Below are 24,167 nucleotides of genomic sequence, written 5' to 3'. Positions count from 1 at the left end.
TTCAAGCTTAATCCAAAATGTGATGCAGATTTATTGCTCTACTTGATCAGTTATTTTGAATTCGACACCCACACATTACATACGCTCACTCAACTGTGTCTACTGTCCCCACTGACTAGTACAGTGAAGTCATCATTGTTCACGCATGCACATTCCAGTCTACTCTCCATAGCTGCCAGGTTACAATGATGTCATGCAAGCCATTTTTGTTATAGTAACCATGGCTGGACTTTTTCTAGACAAGCAGTGTATGTATGCACACACATATATGTACATATATATAAATACCATTTTCAAATTTGCCTTAAATTCCTCAAATTTTTATTGACAAAAAACCTAGGAATTTAGGAAAGATAATGCTGCAGAAAAGCTCTATAAGATAGAAAATAAAAACATTTGTGAAATTACTTACTTTTCTACACAAGAGAGGAGTATGGCCTGGATTTAATCACACCTCTAGTATTCCTATATTATACAACCATTAATCCAGTACTGACTATGTGCAAGACATTATAAGACCAAAAGGATGAATTTGACATTATTCTCAGATTAGGAGGGGAGATGGTCATGCACAGAAATAGGTATGAGAAAAAAATTATTGTTCAGCAGCATGGCAGCCATGAGAGGACCTCCAGATCTCTTCCCTTGAAGTTGTAAGTTAGAGAGCTATAATTCCACAAAGGATTCTCTGCTCAACAAAGAAAAATGTCTGAGACACTGCGCAGGAGACATCTGAAGGAGGATGCATCTTAGCTAATAGCAGAGACAGAAGAGGGAAGGGGACAGAGACAGAAGCCATGGGCACTTTGGTGCCTGTGGAGGCCATAACAGCGAAGGCGTGAAGTACAATGACCATTGGACGAACCAGAAGGGCAGAAACAGCAATCAGACCTTGGTAGCTGACACACTGAATCTGGGCCCAGGGTGAGGGACAGAGAAACAATGCAAAGAGTCAAACAGCTCCACAGTCAACCACCAGACAAGGGATTCCTTAAATGTGACAAGCCACCCATGCCTGTGTCCTGGCAGGCAGCAAAATCCTCACTTGGAAGATGCAAAAGGGCTGAGAGACCTTCCAGCCTAAGTGGTCTGTACTCATTATGGCTAAGTATATTGGGAAGAGCAGAACCACACTCTCACAAAACCATTTCCCCCACCAAATCCTCCTGCACCCATCTCCATACAACCAAGTGGAGGCTAAGTCAAATCAGACAGAACTGCTTCACTGGCAGCTTCTGGCTACCTGAAGGTGGGGGCACTAAGAACATTCAAAACACCCACAGCCCACCACTTTCAATCCATGGGAGTGGTACCCCCAAGACCCAGGAGGGGAAGGGTCACCCACCTCCTCAGGAAATAACAGGCATATTCCATGGTCCAGGTTACAGTGCTGCACAAAGATCATAGAAGCCACAGGAGTGCAGGTAAGAAAAAATAAAAACTTGCACTTCTTAAAACAAAAGACATCTACTTATCAACCTGCTAAATAGTGAAATGTCAAAAACTTTAAAAAAAAAAAGTTTTCATTCCCACAAATATTCAATTAGAAATAATCCATCAAGCACAACAAACCACCCAGGTAACAAAGGAATTTGGGGAAAAAATGAAAAAATTTCCAGAATATAAACTTAACATATGAAACACGTGATTTAAATATCAGAGAATTCAAGATTGCAGTTTTGAAAGAACTAGAGATACAAAAAACTCAGAAATGCAATTTAGTGATCTCAGAAATAAAATCAATGAATAAAAGGCCTACTTCATCAAAGACACTGAAACTATGACAAAGACTGAAACAGAAATTCTGGGGCTGAAAAACACGTACAAAAATTAAAAATTTCCTCGCAAGTTTAGGAACTACAGCTGACTAGAAAGAGGACTGGGATTACTGATATAGAAAATAGTAATTTAGCAATCGAAGACTCAGGTGGAAGAGCAACTCAAAAATAAAAAAAGAAAAAAAGAATTCTACAAGAACTATCTGACTCATTAGAAAAAACTATTTAAGAGTAATGAGTATACAAACAGGAGAAGAGCTAGAGAAAGCAACAAGAGCTTATTCAAACAAATAATCAATGAGAATTTCCCACAACTACAGAAAGAATTGGATCCCCAAATTCAATAAGCTAACAAGTACACCTAATTATCTCAATCCACAAAGACCTTCTCCAAGGCACATTATATTAAAATTGCCAAACATTAATGACAGAGAAAGGGTTCCCATGACAGTAAAGACAATGGTAACAAAGCAAACCCCATTAGATTAATGAATTTTTCAGCAGAAAAACTGAAGCTCGGAGATACAGTAACCAAATATTAAAAGGGAGAAATCACAAGCCAAAATTATATCCAGCAGTTATGCTTTAGATATAAAGAAAAAAATAGTTTTCCAGACATACAGAAGCTGAGAGAATTTTACTACCACAAGACCTACAAGAAAGAAATTCTGAAAGGTAATATACTTACAACCAAAAATGCATAAGGTTAAAAAACTATGAGCAAGATGACTAACAGACAGAAGCAGGAAATCCCAACGCTTATTCAGAATAGAGTATTAAACACTTAAATGTAACATAAAGGTTAAAGGAGGTGGAATCATTAAAAGAAAAAGACATTAGCTACTGCAACATGGAAATCAATGCATAGGGAGACCCAAGACAGGGAAGGACTAAGTTGAAGCTACACTAATCTCTTCCCAGGACCAATATGGAATTACAACTAAATTGTAGAGAAATCATCCTGAATAACCAACTGAACACTAGCTGGAAAGAAACCTTATAACCAAGGACACACAGAAGAAATCACATCACCACAACATGACTGGTAGGGAGTGTGGAGGAGCGGGGAGAGGGCTGATTGGCCTCCCATGGGTGGCAGTTCAATTCAGGAGGGATATTTCAGAGCCAGGTGGTTCCCCCTGAGAAGTGTGGGGTCTAAAGCCCAAGCTGGGCTCCCCAGCATATAGTACCAGAACCAGGAAAGGAACCCACATAGCATTCTGCAGCAGGATTTCTGTCTGCCAGGGATACACAGCTGGAGACAGAGAGAGGAGAGCCTCTTAAAGGGCCAACTCACAAAATTCCGTTTGCAGCCACTTATCCTGGACTTCAGCAGAGGCCAGGCAGAGTAGGCTACAAACACTTAAGGAGAGTCTGGGGCTGGTGACTCTGGGGAAAGAACTGAAGGAATAGTCTCCAGGATCCCTGTGCTGAGTCATTCCCTGTATTGAAGAAGCCATCTTTCTCAGGCAGAGCACTCTTCTCTAAGTGGCATCAGCGTAAGGGAAAGCAATGGACCCACCCAAAGGAATCACTCTTACCCTAGCCTTTGGAGCTTACGCCTGGTTGCTAGGTACAGCTTGAGGCTATATCACTTATTAAGTTTAACAACTAAGTGGGTTCTCTGGGAACTCTGGGACTGTAGCTAGCCCTCCTCCGGGTCGGTGCTGGTAAATACCAACCTTACTGTGCAGCCTTGTTCTTTTAGCATACACACAGGCCAAGGAGAGGGAATGGATTGCTGATAGCTCCAAAGAGATTGCCCATGACCAGTCATAAGCAAACCTGACAAAGGACTGAACCAGAGTCTTTGCAAATCTATCTAATATATAGAAACAAATAAAAAGAAGCAGCCTAAAAAAGAAACAGGAAGACAAAGAAACAGACCTCAAATGAAAGAATAAGAGAATTCTCTAGGAGAAAAATGAACTGAAGGCAAGCCATTTATCAGCTAGAGAGCTTAGAGAAATGATTATAAGGATATTCAACAGCATGGAAAAAGACACAAACCATAAAAAAGGATGAGTCAAAAATAAGGAATGCAATATCTGAAATAATACACTGGGATGAATAACAGTAGGTTCCATGAAAGGACCAAATCAGTAACTGGGAAGACAAGGCAGGAAAAAAAAAAAAAAAAACCACCCAGGCAGAGCAGCAAAAAGAAAAGAGAAATTTTTTTTTAAATTAGGAGAAATTAAGAAACATTTTGGACAACATGAAGTATAACAACATCACATCATTGGAAAACTAGAAGAGAGTGAGCAGGGATCCAGAAATTATTTGAAGTAATAATGACTGAAAACTTCCCTAATCTAGTGAAGAAAAAAGACACACATGTCCAGGAAGCTGAGAGAGTCCCAAACAAGTTGGACCAAAAGAGACCTACACTGAAACACATCATAATTAAAATGGCAAGGCTTAAAGACAAGGAGAAAATCCTTAAAGCCACAAGAGAAAAGCAGGTAGTTATATACAAGAAGCACCAATTACACTGTAATCTGATTTCTCAACAAAAACACTTCAGGCCAGAAGGGAGTGATATGCAATATTCAAGGTGATGAACAGCAAGGACCTACAACCAAGGCTACTTTACCCAACAAGGCTATCATTTAAAGTTGAAGGAGAAATAAGAAGCTTCCCAGAACAGAAAAAGCTAAAGGAGTTTTTTAACACCAAATCAGAATGGCAACAAATGCTAAAGGGAGAAGAGGAAGAAGAGGAAGAAAGGGAGAAGAAGAAAGGGAGGAGGAGGATGAAAGGGAGGAGGAGGAAAGGAAGGAGGAGGAGGAAGAAGAAGAAGAACAACAACAAAAACAAAAAGAAAAAAACAGGAAAATAGGCTAACAATAACATGGCACTAAATATGTATCTACCAATAATCACCTTAAATGTAAATGGCTTAAATGTTGCAACCAAAAGACATAGGGTAGCTGAATGGATAAGAAAACAAGACCTATGTATATGATGCCTCCAAAGACCCATATCAGATGGAAAGATAAACACAGACTAAAAGTAAAAGGATGGACAAAAGACACATCATGCAAATGGAAAGGGAAAAAAATCTAGGATACCAATACCTATAACCAACAAATAAAGACTTTAAAACCAAGGCTATCACAAGAGACAAAGAAGGGTACTACAAAATGATAAAGGGAACAATCAACAAGAACATACAACTCTAGCAAACATTTATGCACCCAACATAGGAGCACTTAAATATGTGAAGCAAATCTTGATGGACATAAAAGGAGCAACAGAAACACAGTTATAATTGGAATTTTAACACCCCACTGATTTCAATGGAGAGATCTTCCAGACAGAAAATCAACAAGGAGACAGGGGCCTTAATCGATACACTAGGTTAAATGGATTTAACTATCTTCAGAGAATTTCATCCCAAAGCAGCAGAATATACATACTTATCATTTGCACATGGAATATTTTCTAGGACAGACAACATATAAGGATACAAAACAAGTCTCAATAAATTTGAAAAGACTTTTAAGTCATATCAAGCATCTTCTCTTACCACAATGCTATGAAACTAGGAATCACAAGAACAACACTGATAAACACATAAAGACATGGAAGCTAAATAACATGTTATTAATAATGAATGGGTCAAAAATGAGATCAAGGAAGAAACCAAAAAATACTTTGAAACAAATGAGAATGAAAACAAACAACCCAAAATCTCTGGGACACTGGGAAAGCAATCCTAAGAGGGAAATTAATAGCATTACAGGCCTATCTCAAAAAACAACACAAAGCTCAAATAAACAATCCAACTTTTATTTTATTTTTAGAGAGTGAGGGAGGGAGGGAGAAAGAAGGGAGAGAAACATCATTGTGTGGTTGCTTCTCACATGCCTCCACTGAGGATGTGGCTCGCATCTCTCCCAGCCATGTACCCTGATTGGGAATCAAACCGGAGACTGGTTCACAGGCAGGTGCTCAATCCACTAAGCCACACCAGCCAGGGCACAATCCCACTCTTTACTTAAAGGAACTCCAGAAGGAACAATAAAAAAAGCCCAAAGTGAGTAAAAGGAAACAAATAATAAAGATCAGTACAGAAATGAATGAAATAGACTCTTAAAAAATGATACAAAAGATTAAAGAATCCAAGAGCTGGTTCTTTGAAAAGATAAGCAAAATTGACAAACCTTTAATAAGACTCATCAAGAAATAAAGAGTAAGAACCCAAATAAATAAAATCAGAAATGAAAGAGGAGAAATAACAACCAACACCAGAGGAATACAAAGGACAGTAAGAAAATATTATGAGTAACTATACGTCAACAAACTGGACAACATGGACAAAATGGATAAATTCCTAGAAACATACAATCTTCCAAAACTAAATCAGGAAGAATAACAGAATCTGAATAAACAGATTACACGTAATGAAATTGAACAAGTAATCAAAAAACTCCCAACAAACAAAAGTCCTGAGTCAGATGGCTTCACAGGTGAATTTTACCAAATATTCAGAGAAGAACTAACACCTCTCCTTGTCAAACCATTTCATAAAATTCAAGAGGAGGGAAGGCTCCCAAGCACATATCGTGAGGTCAGCATTGTCCTAATTCCAAAACCAAATAAAGAACTACAAAGAAAGCAAATTACAGGCCAATATCCATGATGAACATAGATGTTAAAATCCTCAACGAAATGTTAGCAAATCAAATATAGCAATGCATCAAAAAGATCATACACCATGATCAAGTGGGATTTATTTGGGAAATGCAATGTTGGTACATTTGCAAAGTGATAAATGTGACTCACCAAATAAACAAAATGAAGGATAAAAACTACATGATCATATCAATAAATGCAGAAAAAGCATTTGATAAAATTGACCATTTATTTATGATAAAAAAAACACCTCTCAGCAAAGTGGGAATAGAGGGATCATACCTAAACATAACAAAGGCCATATGACAAACTCACTGCCAGCATCATACTCAACACATAAAAACAAGCTTTCCCCTTAAGATCTGGAACAGCAACGTCCTCTTTCACCTCTTACAGAAAGCCCTAGCCACAGCAATCAGAAAATAAGAAATGAAAGTCATCTGAATTGGAAAGGAAGAAGTAAAACTGTCTTTATTTGCAGATGACATGATACTGTATACAGAGAACCTCAAAGATTCCACCAAGAAATTACTAGAACTAGTAAACGAATTCAGCAAAGTAGCAGAATACAAAATGTCCAGAAATCAGTTGCATTTTCATATGCCAAAAACGAGCCAACAGAAAGGGAAATTAAGAAAACAATCCCATTCACAATTGCATGAAAAAGAATAAAATGCCTAGGAATAAACCTAACCAAAGATGTAAAAGACCTGTACTCAGAAATGTTTAAGACATTGAAGAGCCCTGGCTGGTGTGGCTCAGTGGATTGAGTACCAGCCTGTGAAACAAAGGGTTGCAGGTTCAATTCCCAGTCAGGGCACATACCTGGGTTGCAGGCCAGGTCCCCAGTAGGGGGCACTAGAGAGGCAACCACACACTAATGTTTCACTCCCTCTCTTTCTCCCTCCCTTCCTCTCTGTTGCAATAAATAAATAAAATCTTTAAAAACAAAAAAAGACACTGAAGAAAGAAACTGAAGAATATACAAATAAGGGAAGTACATACCGTGCCATGGGCAGGAAGAATTAATATCATTAAAATATCCGTAATACCCAAAGCAATCTACAGATTCAGTGCAATTCCTATCAAGATACCAATGGCGTATTTCACAGAACTAGAACAAATATTTCAAAAGTTTGTATAGAAACACAAAAGGCCCCACATAGCAACAGCGATCTTGAGAAAAAGAACAAAGTTGGAGGAATCACATTACCTGATATCAAACTATACTATAAGGCCATAGTAATCAAAACAGCATGGTACTGGCATAAAAACAGACACATAGATCAATGGAACCGAATAGAGAGCCCAGAAATAAACCCAAACCTTAATAGTCAATTAATATTCGACAGAGGAAGCAAGCATATACAATGGGCTAATGATAGTTTGTTCTATAAATTGTGTTGGGAAAAATTGGATACGTGCAGAAAAATGAAACTAGACCACCTTCTTACGTTACACACAAGAATAAATTCAAAATGGATTAAAGACTTAAATGTTAGACCCCAAACCATGAAAATACTCAAAGAAAAGATAGGCAGCAAAATCTGAGACATTGTTCATAGCAGTATTTTATTAGATTTATGTCCCTAGGCAAGGGAAACAAAAGAAAAAATAAAGAACTGGGACTGCATCAAACTAAAAAGGTTTAGCAGAGCAAAAGAAAAATCAACAAAATAAAAAGACAAGCCAAAGACTTAAGAGAACATATTTACTGATAGAGTTGATAAGAGGTTAATATCCAAAATCTATAAAGAACTTACAAAATTCAACACCAAAAAAAAGGCCCAATTAAAAAATGGGTAAAGGACCTGAACAGACACTTCTCCAAAGAAGACATACACAGGGCCAATAAACTATGAAAAGATGCTCAATGTGGCTAATCACCAGAGAGATGCAAATTAAAACCACAGCGAGATATCACCTTACACTTGTCAGAATGGCTATCATCAGTAAATCAACAAACAACAAGTGCTGGCGAGGATATGGAGAAAGGGAACCCTTTTGCACTGTTGGTGGGAATCCAGATTGGTGAAACTACTGTGGAAAGCATTATGGAGACACCTCAAAAATTAAAAATGGATCTGCCTCTTGACATATCGATCCTACTTCTGGGAATATAACTGGAGGAAGCCAGAACACTAATTCAGCACCCCTATGCTCACTGCTTCACTGTTTACAATTGCCAAGATGTGGAAGCAGCCCAAGTATCCATCAGTAGATGAGTGGATAAAACAACTATGGGATATTTACACAATGGAATACCACTCATCTGTAAAAAAGAAGAAACTTTTACCCTTTGGCACAGTATGGACGGACCTGGAGAACATTATACTAAGTGAAATAAGCCAATTGGAGAAAGACAAATGCCATATGATTTCACTTATGTGTAATCTAATGAACTAACTGAACCAATAAGCAAAATACAGAGAGACTCATAGATAGAGAGCAGGGTAACAGTTAAGGGAGGGTGGGGGAGGTTAGGGGGTGGAGAGATTGAGTAAAAAGGAAAAAAGACTCATGGACATGGACAACAGTGTGGTGATTGCTGGAGGTATAAGGGAACTAAATGGTAACAGAAAATACAATAAAATATAGAAATTTAAAAAGTAAAAATATAAATCAATGCACAGGGATAATCTGTAACAACAAAAACATATAAGGGGAGGGGGTAAGACTGACCTTGCTCAGGTAAATGGAAATAAGATGCAACTACAGGTAAAAGTACTACTGTACATATGAAGCTTTCTTTTGTATAAACCTAATGGTAACTGCAATAAAGGTATCTAGAAATGAAACACATACATAATAAAGGAGAAAACAGAGGAGGAAATAAATCATAGAATACTACCGACAGAAAGACAAAGGAAAAAACAAACAATGGAGACACAGTTTCCAGAAAACAAAAGATAAAATGGCTGCAGGAAATCCTCACATATCAATAATCACTATAAAAGTAAATGGACTTAATTCACCAATTAAAAGACACACAGTAGCAGATGCATCAAAAAATAAAACCTAACTTTTTGTGGCCTTCAGCAGGCATCTCAACTGCAAAGACTCAAAGAAAAGAAGTGAAAAATTATACTCCAAGCAAATGACAACCAGAGAAAAGTGGGTGTAGCTGTAATTATATCATACAAAATTGATTTAAAAGATAAAAAAGTAAAAAGAGACAAAGATGGACATTTTATAATGATAAAAGAGACTATTAATAAGTGAGAAATATAACACTTATCAAAACAAGTACCCAAAAGTGGAGTACCAAAATACAAGGTGGGGCAAAAAAGTAGGTTTGCAGTTGTGAATACATGAAAAACAGAGTTTATTCTTATATTATTATACATTTATTACTGTATTTTTTCCATAGGAACAACTGTAAACCTACTTTATATAAAGCAACAAAACACAATGATAGTAAGGTACCTAAATTCCTCACTGACAGCAATAGATATATCATCCTAATAGGAAATCAATAAGGAAATATCAACCTTACATTCGCACATTACACCAAATGGACATAATCGATATTCACAGAACTTTCATCAGAGACCACCAGAATATACGTTCTTCTCTAGTGCACATGCAGAATTTTCAAGAACAGACCATATAGTGGAGCACAAAACGAGCCTCAACAAATTTAAAAAGACTGACAAGATATCAAGCATATTCTCTCACCACAATGCTTTGAAATTGGAAACAAGTGCAAAAATAAAGCGGAGAATGTGTGGAGATCAAACAACATGCTACTAAACAATGAATGGGTCAAAGAAGAAATAAAAGCTCAAAAGATACACAAAGACAAATTAAAATGACAATACAACATATAAAAATTTCGTGGATGCAGCCACAGTGGTAATGAGAGATTTACATCTTTGCAGGCCTACTTCAGGAAACAAGAAAATTTTCAAATTTTCAAACACCCAAATAATTCAACTTAAATAAATAGGGAAGAAAAAAATACAAAGCCCAAAGTCACTAAAAGGAAAAAAATAATAAAAATTGCAGCAGAAATAAATGAAATAGAGAACAAAAAAAACCCAAAAATTAATGCAACAAAGAACTGGTTATTTGAAAAGATTAATAAAATTAACAAACCTCTGGCAAGACTCACCAAGGAAAAAGAGAAAAAACTCAGAATCAGAAATGAAAGAGAACCTACAAAAATACTCAAGAAATGCTATACGACACCAAATTCAATAACCTAGACAGGCGTGTCAAACTCATTTTCACTGGGGGCCACATCAGCCTCACGGTTGCCTTCAAAGGGCCAAAATAATTTTAGGACTGTAGAAATGTAAATACTGCTTAACTGTTAAGGAGTTAAAATTACATTCGGCCCTTTGAAGGCAACCATGAAGTTGATGTGGCCCCCTGTGAAAATGAATTTGACACCCCTGACCTAGAAGAAATGTATAGGTTCCCAGAAATATGTAACCTTCCTAGATAGAATCATGAAGAAGAATCAAAATAAACTAATCACCAGTAAGAAAATGGAAACAGTCATCAAAAACCTCCCCAAAAGTAACAGTCCAGGACCAGATAGATGGCTTCAGTGAATCTGAACAAACATTCAAAGAAAATTTAATAGCTATTCTTCTCAAACCCTTCCAAATTATTTTTTTAAAGGCAAAACCTCCTAACTCATTTTATGAGACCAACAGTACCCTAATACTAAAAACATATAAGGAAAATATAAATAAAGAAAATTATAGGCCAGTATCTCTGATGAATATAGATGCAAAAATCCTAAACAATTACTAGCAAATTAAATACAACAATACATTAAAAAGACAATATACCATAATGAACTGGAGTTCAGTCAATGGTGAAAAGATGGCCCAACATTTAGATACTGATAAATGTGAGACACCACATTAACAAAATAAAGGATAAAAATCATATCAATACATACAGAAAAGCATTTGATTAGATACAACAGCCATTTATGATTAATAAAGCACTCAATAAAATGGGTAGAGAAGAAAGTACGTAAACATAATAAAGGCCATATATGATAACCCCTCAGCTACTAGCATACTCAATGGTGAAAAACAAAGTTTTCCTCTAAGAGCAGGAACAAGACAATGATGCCCACTCTCACCACTGTTATTCAACATAATACTGGATGTACCCCTCCAGATTAATAAAGTAAGAGAAAGAAATGAAAGGCATGCAAATGGAGAATGAAGAAGTAAAATTGTCACTGTTTGCAAATGGCATAATTCTGTATAATTAATACCATAAAGGTGCCACCAAAAAAATATTGGAATCAAACAAGTACAGTAATCTTGCAGGATACAGAATCAGTGTAAAAAAAATGCACTGCATTTCTATATACTAACAACTAAATTTCAAAAAAAAAATTCCATTCGCAATGGCAACAAAAAGAATAAAACATCTAGGAGTAAACAAGGATGTGAAGGACATGAAAACTACTAGACATTGTCAAAAGACATTGAAGATGACACAAAGAAATGGAAAGGTGTTCTATGTTAATGAATTAAAAGAATTAACATAGTTAAAATGGCCATACTACCTAAAGCAATATACAAATTTAATGAAATCCCCATAAAAGTCCCAATGACATTTTTCAGAGATAGAAAACAACATCCACAAAAAATCCTTAAATTTGTATAGAATAACAGAAGACCGTGGAGAGCCAAAGCAACCATAAGAATAAAAAAAAAAGATGGAGATGTCACACTCCCTGACTCAACTATATTACAAAGCTACAATAATCAAAACAGTATGGTACTGGGAAAAACAACAACAACAACAACAGATATATGGACCAATAGAACAAACTGAAAGCCCAGAAATAAACTCACATGTATTTGGGCAACTAATTTTCAACAAAGAAGCCATAAACATATACTAGAGAAAAGAAGGGCTCGTCATTAAGTGGTGTTGGAAAAATTGGAAAGTCATGTGCAAAAAAATGAATCTAGACTGCTATATGACACTGCTATTTTACACAAAAAGTAGCAAAAAATGGATCAAATACATAAATATACTGTATTTTTCGGACTATAAGATGCACCAGACCATAAGATGCACCTAGGTTTTAGAGGACGAAAACAGGAAAAAAATATTTGAATCAAAAAATGTGGTAAAATATTTAATAACATCCTTTAAAGCAGAAATCCTTTTCTGCTTTGACATCTTTCCACAATTACGGTAGATTCAGCAGGAGACTACGGTACGCTATTGTATCTTTCTAAAACAAAACACAGTAATGGCAGAACTACCAGCACCGTGTCCTTCATAGTTATGGGGGCGCTGTAGCTGAGAACATCAGTGGATGATGTACTGTTATGGGGAGATCTGCTGCTGACACTGTTATGGGGGGATCTGCTGCTGGAGGGCCACAGGTTGTGCAACACTCTTGTATGGGGACAGCAGTTTTGCACAACCTGTGTGGCTCTGCAGCTGCTGCCAAATTATATCTCCCATCATCTCAACCTGTCCAAGCATGATGGGAGTTTTAGTTTTGCAACAGCTACAGGGCCACATTGACAGGTGACCCTGCAGTGGAATTTGCCCATATTAATGTAAATGGGAGACACACCAGTCACATGATGGAGGCACGTAGGGGCACCGCAGGCTTTCTTCTCCTAACATGCCTGCACCACCTATACCCTCCTCCCTAGCACTATAGTATGCCGCAGCAAGGACTCCACTCCTGCCTCCCTTGCTTCACACCACTGGGACACCCCCTCCTCCCAGCCTAGGGCCTACAGCATTGCCCGATTCCTGCCACTGCCGGCTTCCTGAAGCAGTGACCCTGCTCCTGCCTCCTGTGACCCCACTCCACCACCGCCCACCCCCCCACAGCGAGCCAGGTACGCTACATTCGGACTATAAGACGCACCCCCATTTTCCTCCCAAATTGGGTGGGGTGCGTCTTATACTCCAAAAATACAGTAAGACCGGAGACAAAAAGCTTCTGCACACAAAAGAAAACATCAACAAAACAAAAAGGCAACAATTGGATGGAGAAAATATTTGTAATGATACCTCTGATAAGGGGCTAATATCTAAAATACATAAAGAAATCATATAACTAAACAACAACAAAAACAATTGTTCCAATTAAAAAATGGGCAGAGAACCTGAACTGAATGGTTCTTTTCCCAAAAAGACATACAAAAGGCCAACAGATATTTGAAAAAGACTCTCAATTTCCTTAGCTATAAGGGAAATGCAAATTAAAGCCACAATAAAATAATCTCACACTAGTTAGAATGGTTATTACCAATAAGACACAAAATACGTGTTACAGAGGATATGGAGAAAAAGGGAACCCTCATATAGTGATGGTAAGAATTTTTTTTTTCCTATTTTTGTTTTTTAAATTAAAGGTATTGAGTTGACATTGATTAATAAAATTGTACAGGTTTCAAGTGTACATTTCTATGATACATAATCTGTATATTGCATTGTGTGCCCACCACCCAAAGTCAAATCTTCTTCCATCACCGTATTAATTGACCTCCTTTACCCTTCACAACCCCCTTACCCCCTTCTCTCAGGTAACCACCATACTGTTGTGTGCAGTCTTTGTTTTTCTTGTTTTTTCTTCCAATTTTATATCATACATACAAGTGAAATCATATGGTTCCTGACTACTGTCTTGACTTATTTCACCAGCATGAGAGTCTCAAGATCTATCCATGCTGTTGCCATTATGAAAAACAGTGTGGAGGTTCCTCAAAAAAGGAAGAACAGAGCTACCATATGACCCAACAATCCCTATCCTGGGTATCTACCCCCAAAATGTGAAAATATTTATTCATAAAGATATGTACCCCTATATTCATCATAGCAATCATAGCATTATATAGGTCAGCCAAGACATGGAAACAACCTACGTATCCTTTGATGGATGACTGAATATATAGACAATGCGGTTCATGCATACAATAGAATACTACTCACATGTGAGATATAAAATAGAAAACAAAAAATGAACAGTCAAAACAAACTCACAGACGTAGACTGTATGGTGGTTAACCAAGGGAAAGGGGTATAGTGGGGAGGTTGAAGTGGGTAAAGGAGGTCAACTATATGGTGCCAGGAGGATACTAGACTGAGTGGTGACCGCACAATGCAATATACATGATATATTATAGAACTGTATACTTGAAACTTAGTAATGTTATTAACTAATATCACCCCAATAAATTTAAAAAAAGAAAATTTTTTTAAATGAAAAAAGTTATAATTTTTGAACATTTACTTTTTGTAAGGGGCTATACTAAGCACTTTACTTGTATCTTCTAACTCACTTGATCCTCTAGAGTAGGTAAAAAGATTCAACTGTCACCCACAAAGAAACTAAGCACTCAACTCCCACAGTCAGTAGTGCTAGCGTCCAGATTAATAGTCAGAGTCTAGCTCCTCGGACCAAGTTCTTAATTATTCTAATATGAGAATATGGTATTAGGTGTATAAAAACATAACATGTAAAATGCTATGGGGTACAATGAAGAGTTATTTTTAGTTTAAAGGACTAAAAGCACCTCCCTCCCGATCAGGTAGCATTTTGCCCAGGACTGAAAGGAAGGAGAAAATGAAGGAAAAGAGCTTGTTACTTAGACATTATCGCTAATTTGGTCAAATTGCGAGGATTACTTCACCTCAAATATTAACCATATAACAGAAAAAAAAATGCAATTCAAGAATAAATGTACTTAAGAGCAATGAACTTTAGTCAAATCAAAATTTTAAATGAACAGATTTTATAAAGAATTTAGAATGATAATTCTGTCAGGATCATTACCCTTAGGTACTTTTTCAAAAGTAATGCAAACTTTAACCAGTACCCCATTCCTAATAAGATATAGTAGTAGGTAAATTTTAGACTAATCCACCAGTTTGAAATTTTAATAGACAAAACCCATTTTTGTTCTCATTTTCAGAATAACATCACGAAAAGTGATACCTATTTTTTCAGGTTTGAGTAGCTTGAAAGATACTGTTGAGGTTCCTTTGCCACCCGACTTGGTTGTGACAATTATGTCTCCTTTGTCATTTTTGGCTTGTCCCACTCGACATACTATTTTACTTGCAGACATCCATTCTGCTGTCAGGAGGCAATTATGTCCACAAATTGTCAAACCTGAAAATAAAAACATGCATAAAAGCAAAGTTAAAAAGAACAATGATAAGAGTTAATTATGTCTATTACATGAAAAGGCAATTCTTCTTTCTCCTCTTAGTAATACCAGGCCTTTTCAAAAACTGAAAAATAAATCCAGAAGTAACACTTCTTTGTTCAATATTTATTCAATATTATTTCTATTATTGAATATTCCCAATATTATTTGCAAATACACCACTGTCTCTATTGATTTTTGCCTAATCTTTTTTCTCTAATATTTAAGACTTCTTTTAGATTACATTTAAGTTTCTTTAAACATCAATGGAATTAGATCATAATGGCCATAATAATAATGTTTAGGCATTCTGTTACTTAAGACTATAAGAATCTTAAATTGCTTTCACAGATATTAGAAGGAAAATCATTGCTGTTATTAGAAGTCTAAGTTATTGATATAAATTCTAAAGTATAAATAAATGATATGTCATTCCCTAAAAACATATTTCTACATCTTCCTGAAAATAATCTACATATACTTTTACTAGTGTTCAATTATACATGGTGTAACAGAATGAACTACAGTAGATACTTTATTTTAAGCATAGCCTGGAGTCTGGCAAATCCAGGGTATGTTCTCGGACATTACTGGTTAGTATTTCGTTTTTAATATCTGCTTATCATTCCTCTAAAGGCAGTTCATGATACTATACTACATTCTGCTTTCACACTAAATGGGCACTCCCAAAAGATCAACTCATGCCTGGCATCTCAGGCCCAATTCCAAGTAAATTACAATTTAGGCAGTAATGAAACAGGGAGGCACTGAAAGATTGTAGAGAGGAACACAAGACCCCTGGAAAAACACCAAAATACCACCATGTAAACAAACTGCCATCTAGTCTACTAACTGATTTCATCCCTATTTCTCCATTTCCATAAAACAGAGACCAATATAACAAATATTTCTGGAGCAAATAACCAAAATACATGTGTCAAAGACCTGGCCACTTCACACTTTCTTTTCTCATTATGTAACTTTTTATACTGTTCAACAGTTAAGTTTGGCAATTATAATTTTTTTCCCAGAAATACCTGCCAAATATGGTTGAAAAAATGTAGGGAGGAATTCATGTTCTGTTGCAAGTTAAAGCAATATGTAGTAAGAATGTTATATTAACTATAAAGAAATAAAAATAACTACATTTTAAAGACATTTATTAAAATAATTAATTTTAAAGATTCCCTAAAACATCTATTATGTATTCATGTGTGAATTTTATTTAACAATAAAGCACTTAAAGGTTCCTTTAGGACTAAGTTTTCTGTTGGCTTTTTAAGATATGTATAATGACATTTACACATTTTAAATGCATTCATAATTAAAAATTATTTTTTTCAAATAGGAATGTCTGAGATATCTTTCCTCATAATCTATTTTTGTTACAAAAAATTTAAACAATTTAAGAGATTGAAAGCATCTCTGGAACTCCTCTCCATCTCCAAGATAATAACTGTAAAACACTTCAATGCATATTTGTTCAAATAATTTGTATGCATTACTTAAATCTGCGTATTTTTTTAAATGAACGGGAAATGTTTTAATTTACAAACTGTCTAATTACAGATGGTAGATAATTTGATATCACTCCGGGTCAATATATAACTTAATATTTTTTTAATTTACTATATCAGAAAGGAGAAAAACTCAAGAACAAATGTCAGGGCTTAATGTAAATTCATTCCTAACATAAGTTCCCTGCTAGAGAAACATCTTATGATTAGAACTGATGAATGGGAACAGCTATCAGCTACAAAAACGTGGAGTCTTAAAAACATGTTCAAACGAGCAAACATGAATAATGACCATAATGGTACGAGTTAGAAAAAAACTACCCAGAACAATGCCATCTGGTCATAGCTGCTACCAGTGTTCCTCTGATTTAACATGTACTCTGCATTTTACCAAAAAATTTAATAATCACCATATAATTTTAAACACAGATTCAAATGGATCATTTAAAATGTCATGAAAATTAAATAAGATCATAAGACCTATTTAATTTCTTGAGCACACTTTTGCTAAGTTACTAAAAGCTAAGAAATCTGCTTCATGAAATATAATAACATCTTATTTTAAGTAACTTGTAGAATTCCAAATAAAGTGTTTTTATAGTGTTTTATTTGGCTAGTATAGATATATCTGAGTTAAAAACACTTACACAACTTAGTAGGTTAAGTTTGCTTTTTTAAAAAATGGTTTTTTGGCAATACATAGGCAGGTTGAAAGCTGAACTACCAAGGTTTATAAAAGTAATATACATTTAGTCAAATAAGAATAGCACTGCCTGAAGCTAAGGCAAGATTAAAATTTATATAGAATAGTAACTATCATGTTTAGGAGCTCGCAATGACTGCCAATTAAAATGTGGGATATAATCTCTATCCGTATGGCCTCTTTCCATACATTCTGGGCACTTTTCCACCCTGGATAAATGAAATTCTGGAATAAGCTATATCAAAAACACAAGACATATATGATTAGATAAGTCTATCTTCATAGGAATAAATGTTTCATTTACTGAAGAATAAAATACTGTAAACTAGAGAAACTATAAAATGAGACATATTTAAGTAACATTAGCAAATAGAATTAGCTGGGAAATGTAAAACTCAGTTATTAAACATGGTGGGGAGCTTCAGTTCACTTTCTCTTTTCAAAGGTTTTTTTGAATGGCCAAAAAACAATCTGTCAATCAGCACCTATAATGCAAGAAAAACACATTCCAACTCATAATCTCAAATACTTTACCAAGCTAAGAAACAAGTCAAGAGAATGTCTGAATCCAGATAAATGCAGATGGGAAATCAGAATATATATGTAGTAGCATATATATTACAGTCTCTCCCTTCTTCATTCTCAATGGATAGGTACTCCCTCATAAAGAATTCACAGCAAAATAATCTTAACTGACCTTAAAATTATATTTCTAATTTGCTCTCTTCCCTGGCTATATCTAACACTCGGTTGTATTTAATAATAATGACAAGAACAACAACAACAACAAGGCTCTTTAGAGAGAGAGACTTAATGGGCCAGAGCATTTTTTTTAAATTCTAGAAAAGATTAAGAAAAGCCAGCAGTAAGAACCACTGACAAACATCAATGCTTAAATAAGCCAGCAGTAAAGGTTTTCCATGTAACAGAGGGGGAGAAACACCATGCAAACCAACATCTAAAAATAGTTATGCTGTGGCAACTAGATGCATAGTTTTCTATCATTCATGTCCTTGAGCTTTGTAAGATTAAAAAACATAAACTGACTCTAAAAACTAAAACTCAGCTTGCTCTAAATATGTAAATATTAGGAAAATCTAACTAAAAAGGCAGATTAACATGCGTGAGAATTAGTCTGAGGAGATTTTTGGTTGTAAGTCTCAAGCCTTGGCAGGCAGACTATGAATTTCAGATCAGTGGTATTGCTCTCAACCATGATGGAGCTGCCATGTGGCAGAGAAAAAGAAACAAATTAAGACCTATAGGTCACCTGATGAGAGTCTCTTTTAGATGGAGTGAGGACAAGAGCCAAGTGATACTGACATCACCAGGTGCTGGAGTTTAGATTTAATCTGGAGAGCAATAATGAGCAGAAGAGCCATAATTCACAGAACATTTAAGAAGGAACACAGTTGTATAATTACAAGAAAACTAAAGAGAGCAAAAATAGCAAGGAGGCTGTTTTGGCAATCTAAGCAGGAAAAAGTAACACTGAAGAAATGGAGGTAAATCTCAGCTATGGGAAACGTTCTGAAGGACGTGATGAAAGATAATGTAGGTAAGATTTGATAACATAATGATTTTTAACAGAAAAATCAGAAAATCAAATAATTCTCTCACTTTTATTCAGATCACACTGTACAGACCACAGTGATGTTTTTCTATCACCTTCACTATTTCAAAATAATATATCTTGCCTCTACTGTCCAACATAAAAATGTATTTACCATGGATACATAGCCCAGTCCTTGCCCTTACCTATGAGGTCAGTTGGGCCAGTCCCCAGGTTTTCTCCTCTAATTGTGACCTTGGTCCAGGGAATTCCTTCATTTGGAGAGATGCCTGTCACAAGGGGGGGTTGTCGTGAACGAGACATTGTGCTTTGTTGAGCAAACTGGAGATCTAGTTACAGAGGTAATCTGTAAAAGAGAAAGAAAAAAAGGATTAGTGCCAACTGAGAAAAGCAGTGACTCAAAATACAAGAATGCTAGACATTTAGTTCCAGAACATAAAAAGTATTCTTAAACATATAGTTCTAAATTTTTTGCCATGTAGCTGGTCTGCCAACAGTTACCAAATATTAAGTTTACTAAGGATACTCCAGCTGGTACTGAGAAGGAAATATCTGAAAAATAACAAAAACTAAGCTCTTGTTTATAGGAACTTTCAAAATCATGAGAGACAAACTTAATGTCACTATTTATCTCCATGCCTACACTTGCTGAACCCCACAAATATGATGGAAACTGTTCTCCCAAAGTTGTTTAAGGAAGACATTCTGATTAATTCATAAAAATTAAATTATATTTATATTCCCATAGGTGTACTGAATTTTGCTTTATTTTTGTATTATACTTAGTATACCAACCATTTTTTAATGTGTTCAAATCAATATATTGACATTTTTACAATAACTAGAAAGTAGAGGCAGAGGCAGAAGTGGGAGTTCCTAACAGTTCTGAGTACAGCAGAGTTGGTAAAAGTCAAGTTTCTGAGGTCAGATACACCTGTGTTTAAGTCCTGGTGCTGCAGATTTACTAATTCTGTTCTAAACCTCTGTTTTCTTATGTGTAAAAAGGAGCTAATAGAGCATTTCATAAGGTTACAATTAAGATTACACAGGATAATTCTAGCACAGTACCTAGCATTTGGGCAACCAATAAATAATAAAACTTCACTAATAAATCCTGCAGAACTCCTTAAATGCTCAAGGCTTCAGATGCCCCAGAAGATGAGGGTGAGGGTTCAGAACAAAATAGAAGGAACTTGCTAGTTAGCTATATCTGTATATAGTGTGAGAAGTTAGATATTCTGGCCCCTGCCCTCATCCTGCAGAGTTAGGCAGGAATTAGAAGTTAGTTTTTTTGAAAAAAAAACAAAAAGAAGAGGACCAGTACTCAGAGATACCAGACAAAATAAGGGTAATTCACTGTCAACCTACACAGCAAACTGTAGAACTCCTTAGGCCTCTATCCTAACCCTGCACTTAGCACCACTGTCAGGACGGTGTGTAAGCCACCTCCACGCCCAACATCACTGTCCTAACTAGAGTATCATTCTCTAGAGAAACTGAAGAGCTCTAGGAAAAAAGAACCTAAGACCCTGACATGTAAGGGTCTGCCCCAGAAAGGGAAGGGCTACTGGCAGTCATTATTACCTGACAGAAAAGCCTTTTACAGACAAACTCTGCCCATACACAAAGTAAAGCAATCATCTGTTTATAGCATGACTCTAAAATATACAAGGACAACCAAAGACTATAATATGGTCAAGAAAAAAACATATGAGAGATGGAAATCAGATAAACAAAAAGATCCAGAGGAAACCAATTAGACAGGTGTACAAGCTGCATTGTGTCCCAAGCAAAAAATCATGTAGTACTAACCCCCGGTACTTCAGAATGTGGCCGTATTTAAAAACTAGGGCGTTAAAGAGATGACTAAGGTAAAATGAGCTCATATAGATGGGATCTAATTCAATACAACTGGTGTCCTTATAAGAAGAGGAAATTAGGACAAAGACACACACAGAAAGATGACCATGTAAAGACATGGAGAGAAATAGCCATCTATCTACAAGCTCCAGAGAGAGGCCTCAGAAGGAACCTACCCTATTGACATGTTGGTCTTAGACTTCCAGCCTCCAGAACCATGAAAAAACAAATGTTTCTTGTTTCAGTCACAAGTCTATTGGTCTTTGTTATGGTAGCCCCAGCAAACTAACACAGCAGGTAATAGAAAAGCAAAAACAAAACTTCAAGAGTATTATAAAACTTTGATCCTACTTTAATATCTGCAGAGGGAAAAAGTTTTTATTCCTAAAAGGCAAAATGAAGACAAAAATAAGAGCTCTTGAAACCTTCAAAAGGAGCAAAAGAGAAAAGATTTATATCATCCTATCAATACAGGAACTGACCACTCGTTTAATCAAATGTGGTAATGAGGCTGCAAATAGGCATATGTGTGTTTGGGAGGAGGAAAGGAGGATGAACAGGGAAAGGAAGTTATAAGCTTTATTGAAAATTGACTATCAAGATAATGGCAGATTAGACATAGAATCTGGATATATGGAGATGTATGCCAGAAAAGAGAGCTAAATGAGTTTGGAGTATGTTGTATAATAAAGATTGTGACTGACTTCTGTCCCTTGTGATTTTGAGAGAGACTCAAAATCCAAGGACTGTGTTTGTTATTCATGAGCCCTCAATATCACAGTTATATAATATTTATAGCAACTCAATATTATGGCTGGCCAAACCAGAAAGAGTAACCATGTGATTAGAGAGTTGGGGTTTTGAGCCATGTGACATAAACTTGACCTCCTCTGGAAAAAGAGAGGAGGCTGGCGACTGAATTGAATCTCATGGCCAATAATGCAATCAAACAAGCCTACGTAATTTACTTAATAAAATTATAACAGCAACACAACAACAAAGTATGAAAAACCAGAAAGATATTATCATCATCCAATAAACCAAATGAGACAATTCAAGGTTATACTGACTCCTCTTCTTCCCTATCGCATCCCTGAATACTCAGAATCTTTCTGTCACAATGCAAACTCAAATATTCTTCTCAATTCTACTTTGCTCTCCTAGTTGAGACCTTCATCTTCTCTCCCTGGATATTCTCATTACACACAAACTAATTACTAAAATACTGTGGCACATCAAAAACTGCATTATAATTCTTGCCTATCTAACAAAAAAATAGGTATAATTTTTATTCATTCACACTGGATGGCTATTGTTGTTTTGGCTGCTGTCATTTGTTTTTATTTAACAATCTAAGGCAGTGGTGTCAAACGCATTTTCACCAGGGGCCACATAAGCCTTGAGGTTGCCTTCAAAAGGCTGAATGTAATTTCAACTCCTTAACAGTTAAGGAGTAGTTACATTTATACAGTCCTAAAATTATTTTGGCCCTTTGAACGCAATCACAAGGCTGATGTGGCCCCCGATGAAGATGAGTTTGACATCCCTGATCTAAGGAAAAAGAGTTCAGTGCTCCTGACTAAATAGTCAGGTACTGCAAGTTTTAAAAATTCTTGTGGCACACCAGTTAAAATTGCTGTTCTGAGTACTCTGCCCCTTTCAGCAAACACCAGAGTTAATTCTCTAAAATACAGATCTCATCAACTCCACCCCTAAAAATATAAAAATAAAAATTTTCCACAACACTGCTCAGTGGTCTCCAGTGCCCACAAAATTCTTAACTTTTTTTTCTCTGGACCCAAGGATGTTTTTCACTGCTTTTAGAGGGAGAGGAAGGGAGAGAAAGAGAAATACCGAGTAGTTGCCTTCTCAGATGCTTCCCAACCAGAGATAGAACCCACAACCTGGGCATGTGTCCTGACTGGGAATAGAACCCACAAGCTTTCATTCTATGGTACAACACTCCAACCAACTAAACCACAATGGACAGAGCAAAATCCTTAACATTTTATTAACTGTAAAAACTGTAAACTGTAAAAACTAGATTCTTCTACATTTCCTACTTCATCCTCAGTCATTTCCCTCAGTCATCTGACACCACATAAGCCTGTTGACCTCTTATGCCTTCATGATTTCCTTTTTCTTGTGTCCACTACCTGTAGTCTTTCCAAGTATGTGGAATCCTTACCAATATTTCAAGGTCAAGTTTAAATGTTACTGTCTCTAACAAAATCTCCCTGATTCTTCCCTTTACAATGCTTCTGCTACATCATTCTAATATTTGCTGTGTTAAACCTTAGATATATTTGTGTCACCTCTTTGAGAACAAATGATGTTTAATCAATTCTACTGCTACATCCTCAATGCCTATCATACAGTACCAGACCAAAAACAAAAACAAAACAAAACAAAAATGTCATGTAATGTAATTGCTTAAAGAGGCTGAATATATTCCAAGTGTTTCATGGTATCAATGGGATATAGGAATTAAAATAGGACAAACATAGGAGTAGAGGATAGGGATAGGAGAGAGATATTGTATGCATACGTGCAAAAAAAAGAAACCCCAAAAGACTTGTACACAATAGCATGAAAAAAATAAAATACTCAAAAATAAGTTTTACAAAAGAAATGTGAAAACTGTATTTTGAAAACTACAAAACATTGTTAAAAGAAATTAAAGATCTAAAAAAAAATGGAAAGACATGGGTGGGAAGACAATATTGTTAAGATGGCAATACTCCCAATTTGATCTACAAATAAAATGCAATCCCAATTAAATTCTTAGCTGTCTTTTTTTGCAGAAATGGACAAGCTGATCATAAAAATTATGAAAACAGAAAAGACTCAAAATAGCCAGAACGATCTTGAAAAAGAAGAACAAAGTTGGAGGATTCATATTCCCTGATTTCAAAACTTACTGTAAAGCTACAT

At 35.9% G+C, this 24,167-nt stretch overlaps 1 protein-coding gene across 8 annotated transcripts in view; it reads right to left on the bottom strand.

Annotated features, from left to right (window-relative positions):
• The window catches only part of EXOC2 (exocyst complex component 2), a 254,795-nt gene that overhangs the window by 186,276 nt on the left and 44,352 nt on the right, over positions 1 to 24,167 (bottom strand). For 7 of the 8 annotated variants that reach the window (XM_045189117.2, XM_045189121.2, XM_045189122.2 and 4 more), the window contains 2 exons: positions 19,559 to 19,719; positions 15,367 to 15,543 (listed from right to left, as the gene is read on the bottom strand). In XM_045189117.2, the coding sequence (XP_045045052.1) occupies positions 15,367 to 15,543; positions 19,559 to 19,676 (295 nt within the window). In that variant the 5' untranslated portion in view covers positions 19,677 to 19,719. Of the gene's footprint in view, positions 1 to 15,366; positions 15,544 to 19,558; positions 19,720 to 24,167 lie in introns of those variants that run through there. The other variant, XM_045189123.2, reaches the window with a different exon arrangement.

The sequence above is a fragment of the Desmodus rotundus genome, chromosome 3 (assembly GCF_022682495.2).
Source record: "Desmodus rotundus isolate HL8 chromosome 3, HLdesRot8A.1, whole genome shotgun sequence".
Taxonomy (NCBI): Eukaryota; Metazoa; Chordata; class Mammalia; order Chiroptera; family Phyllostomidae; genus Desmodus; species Desmodus rotundus.
Note: the sequence above shows the minus strand (reverse complement) of the source record. Positions and strands in the feature narration are given on the sequence as shown.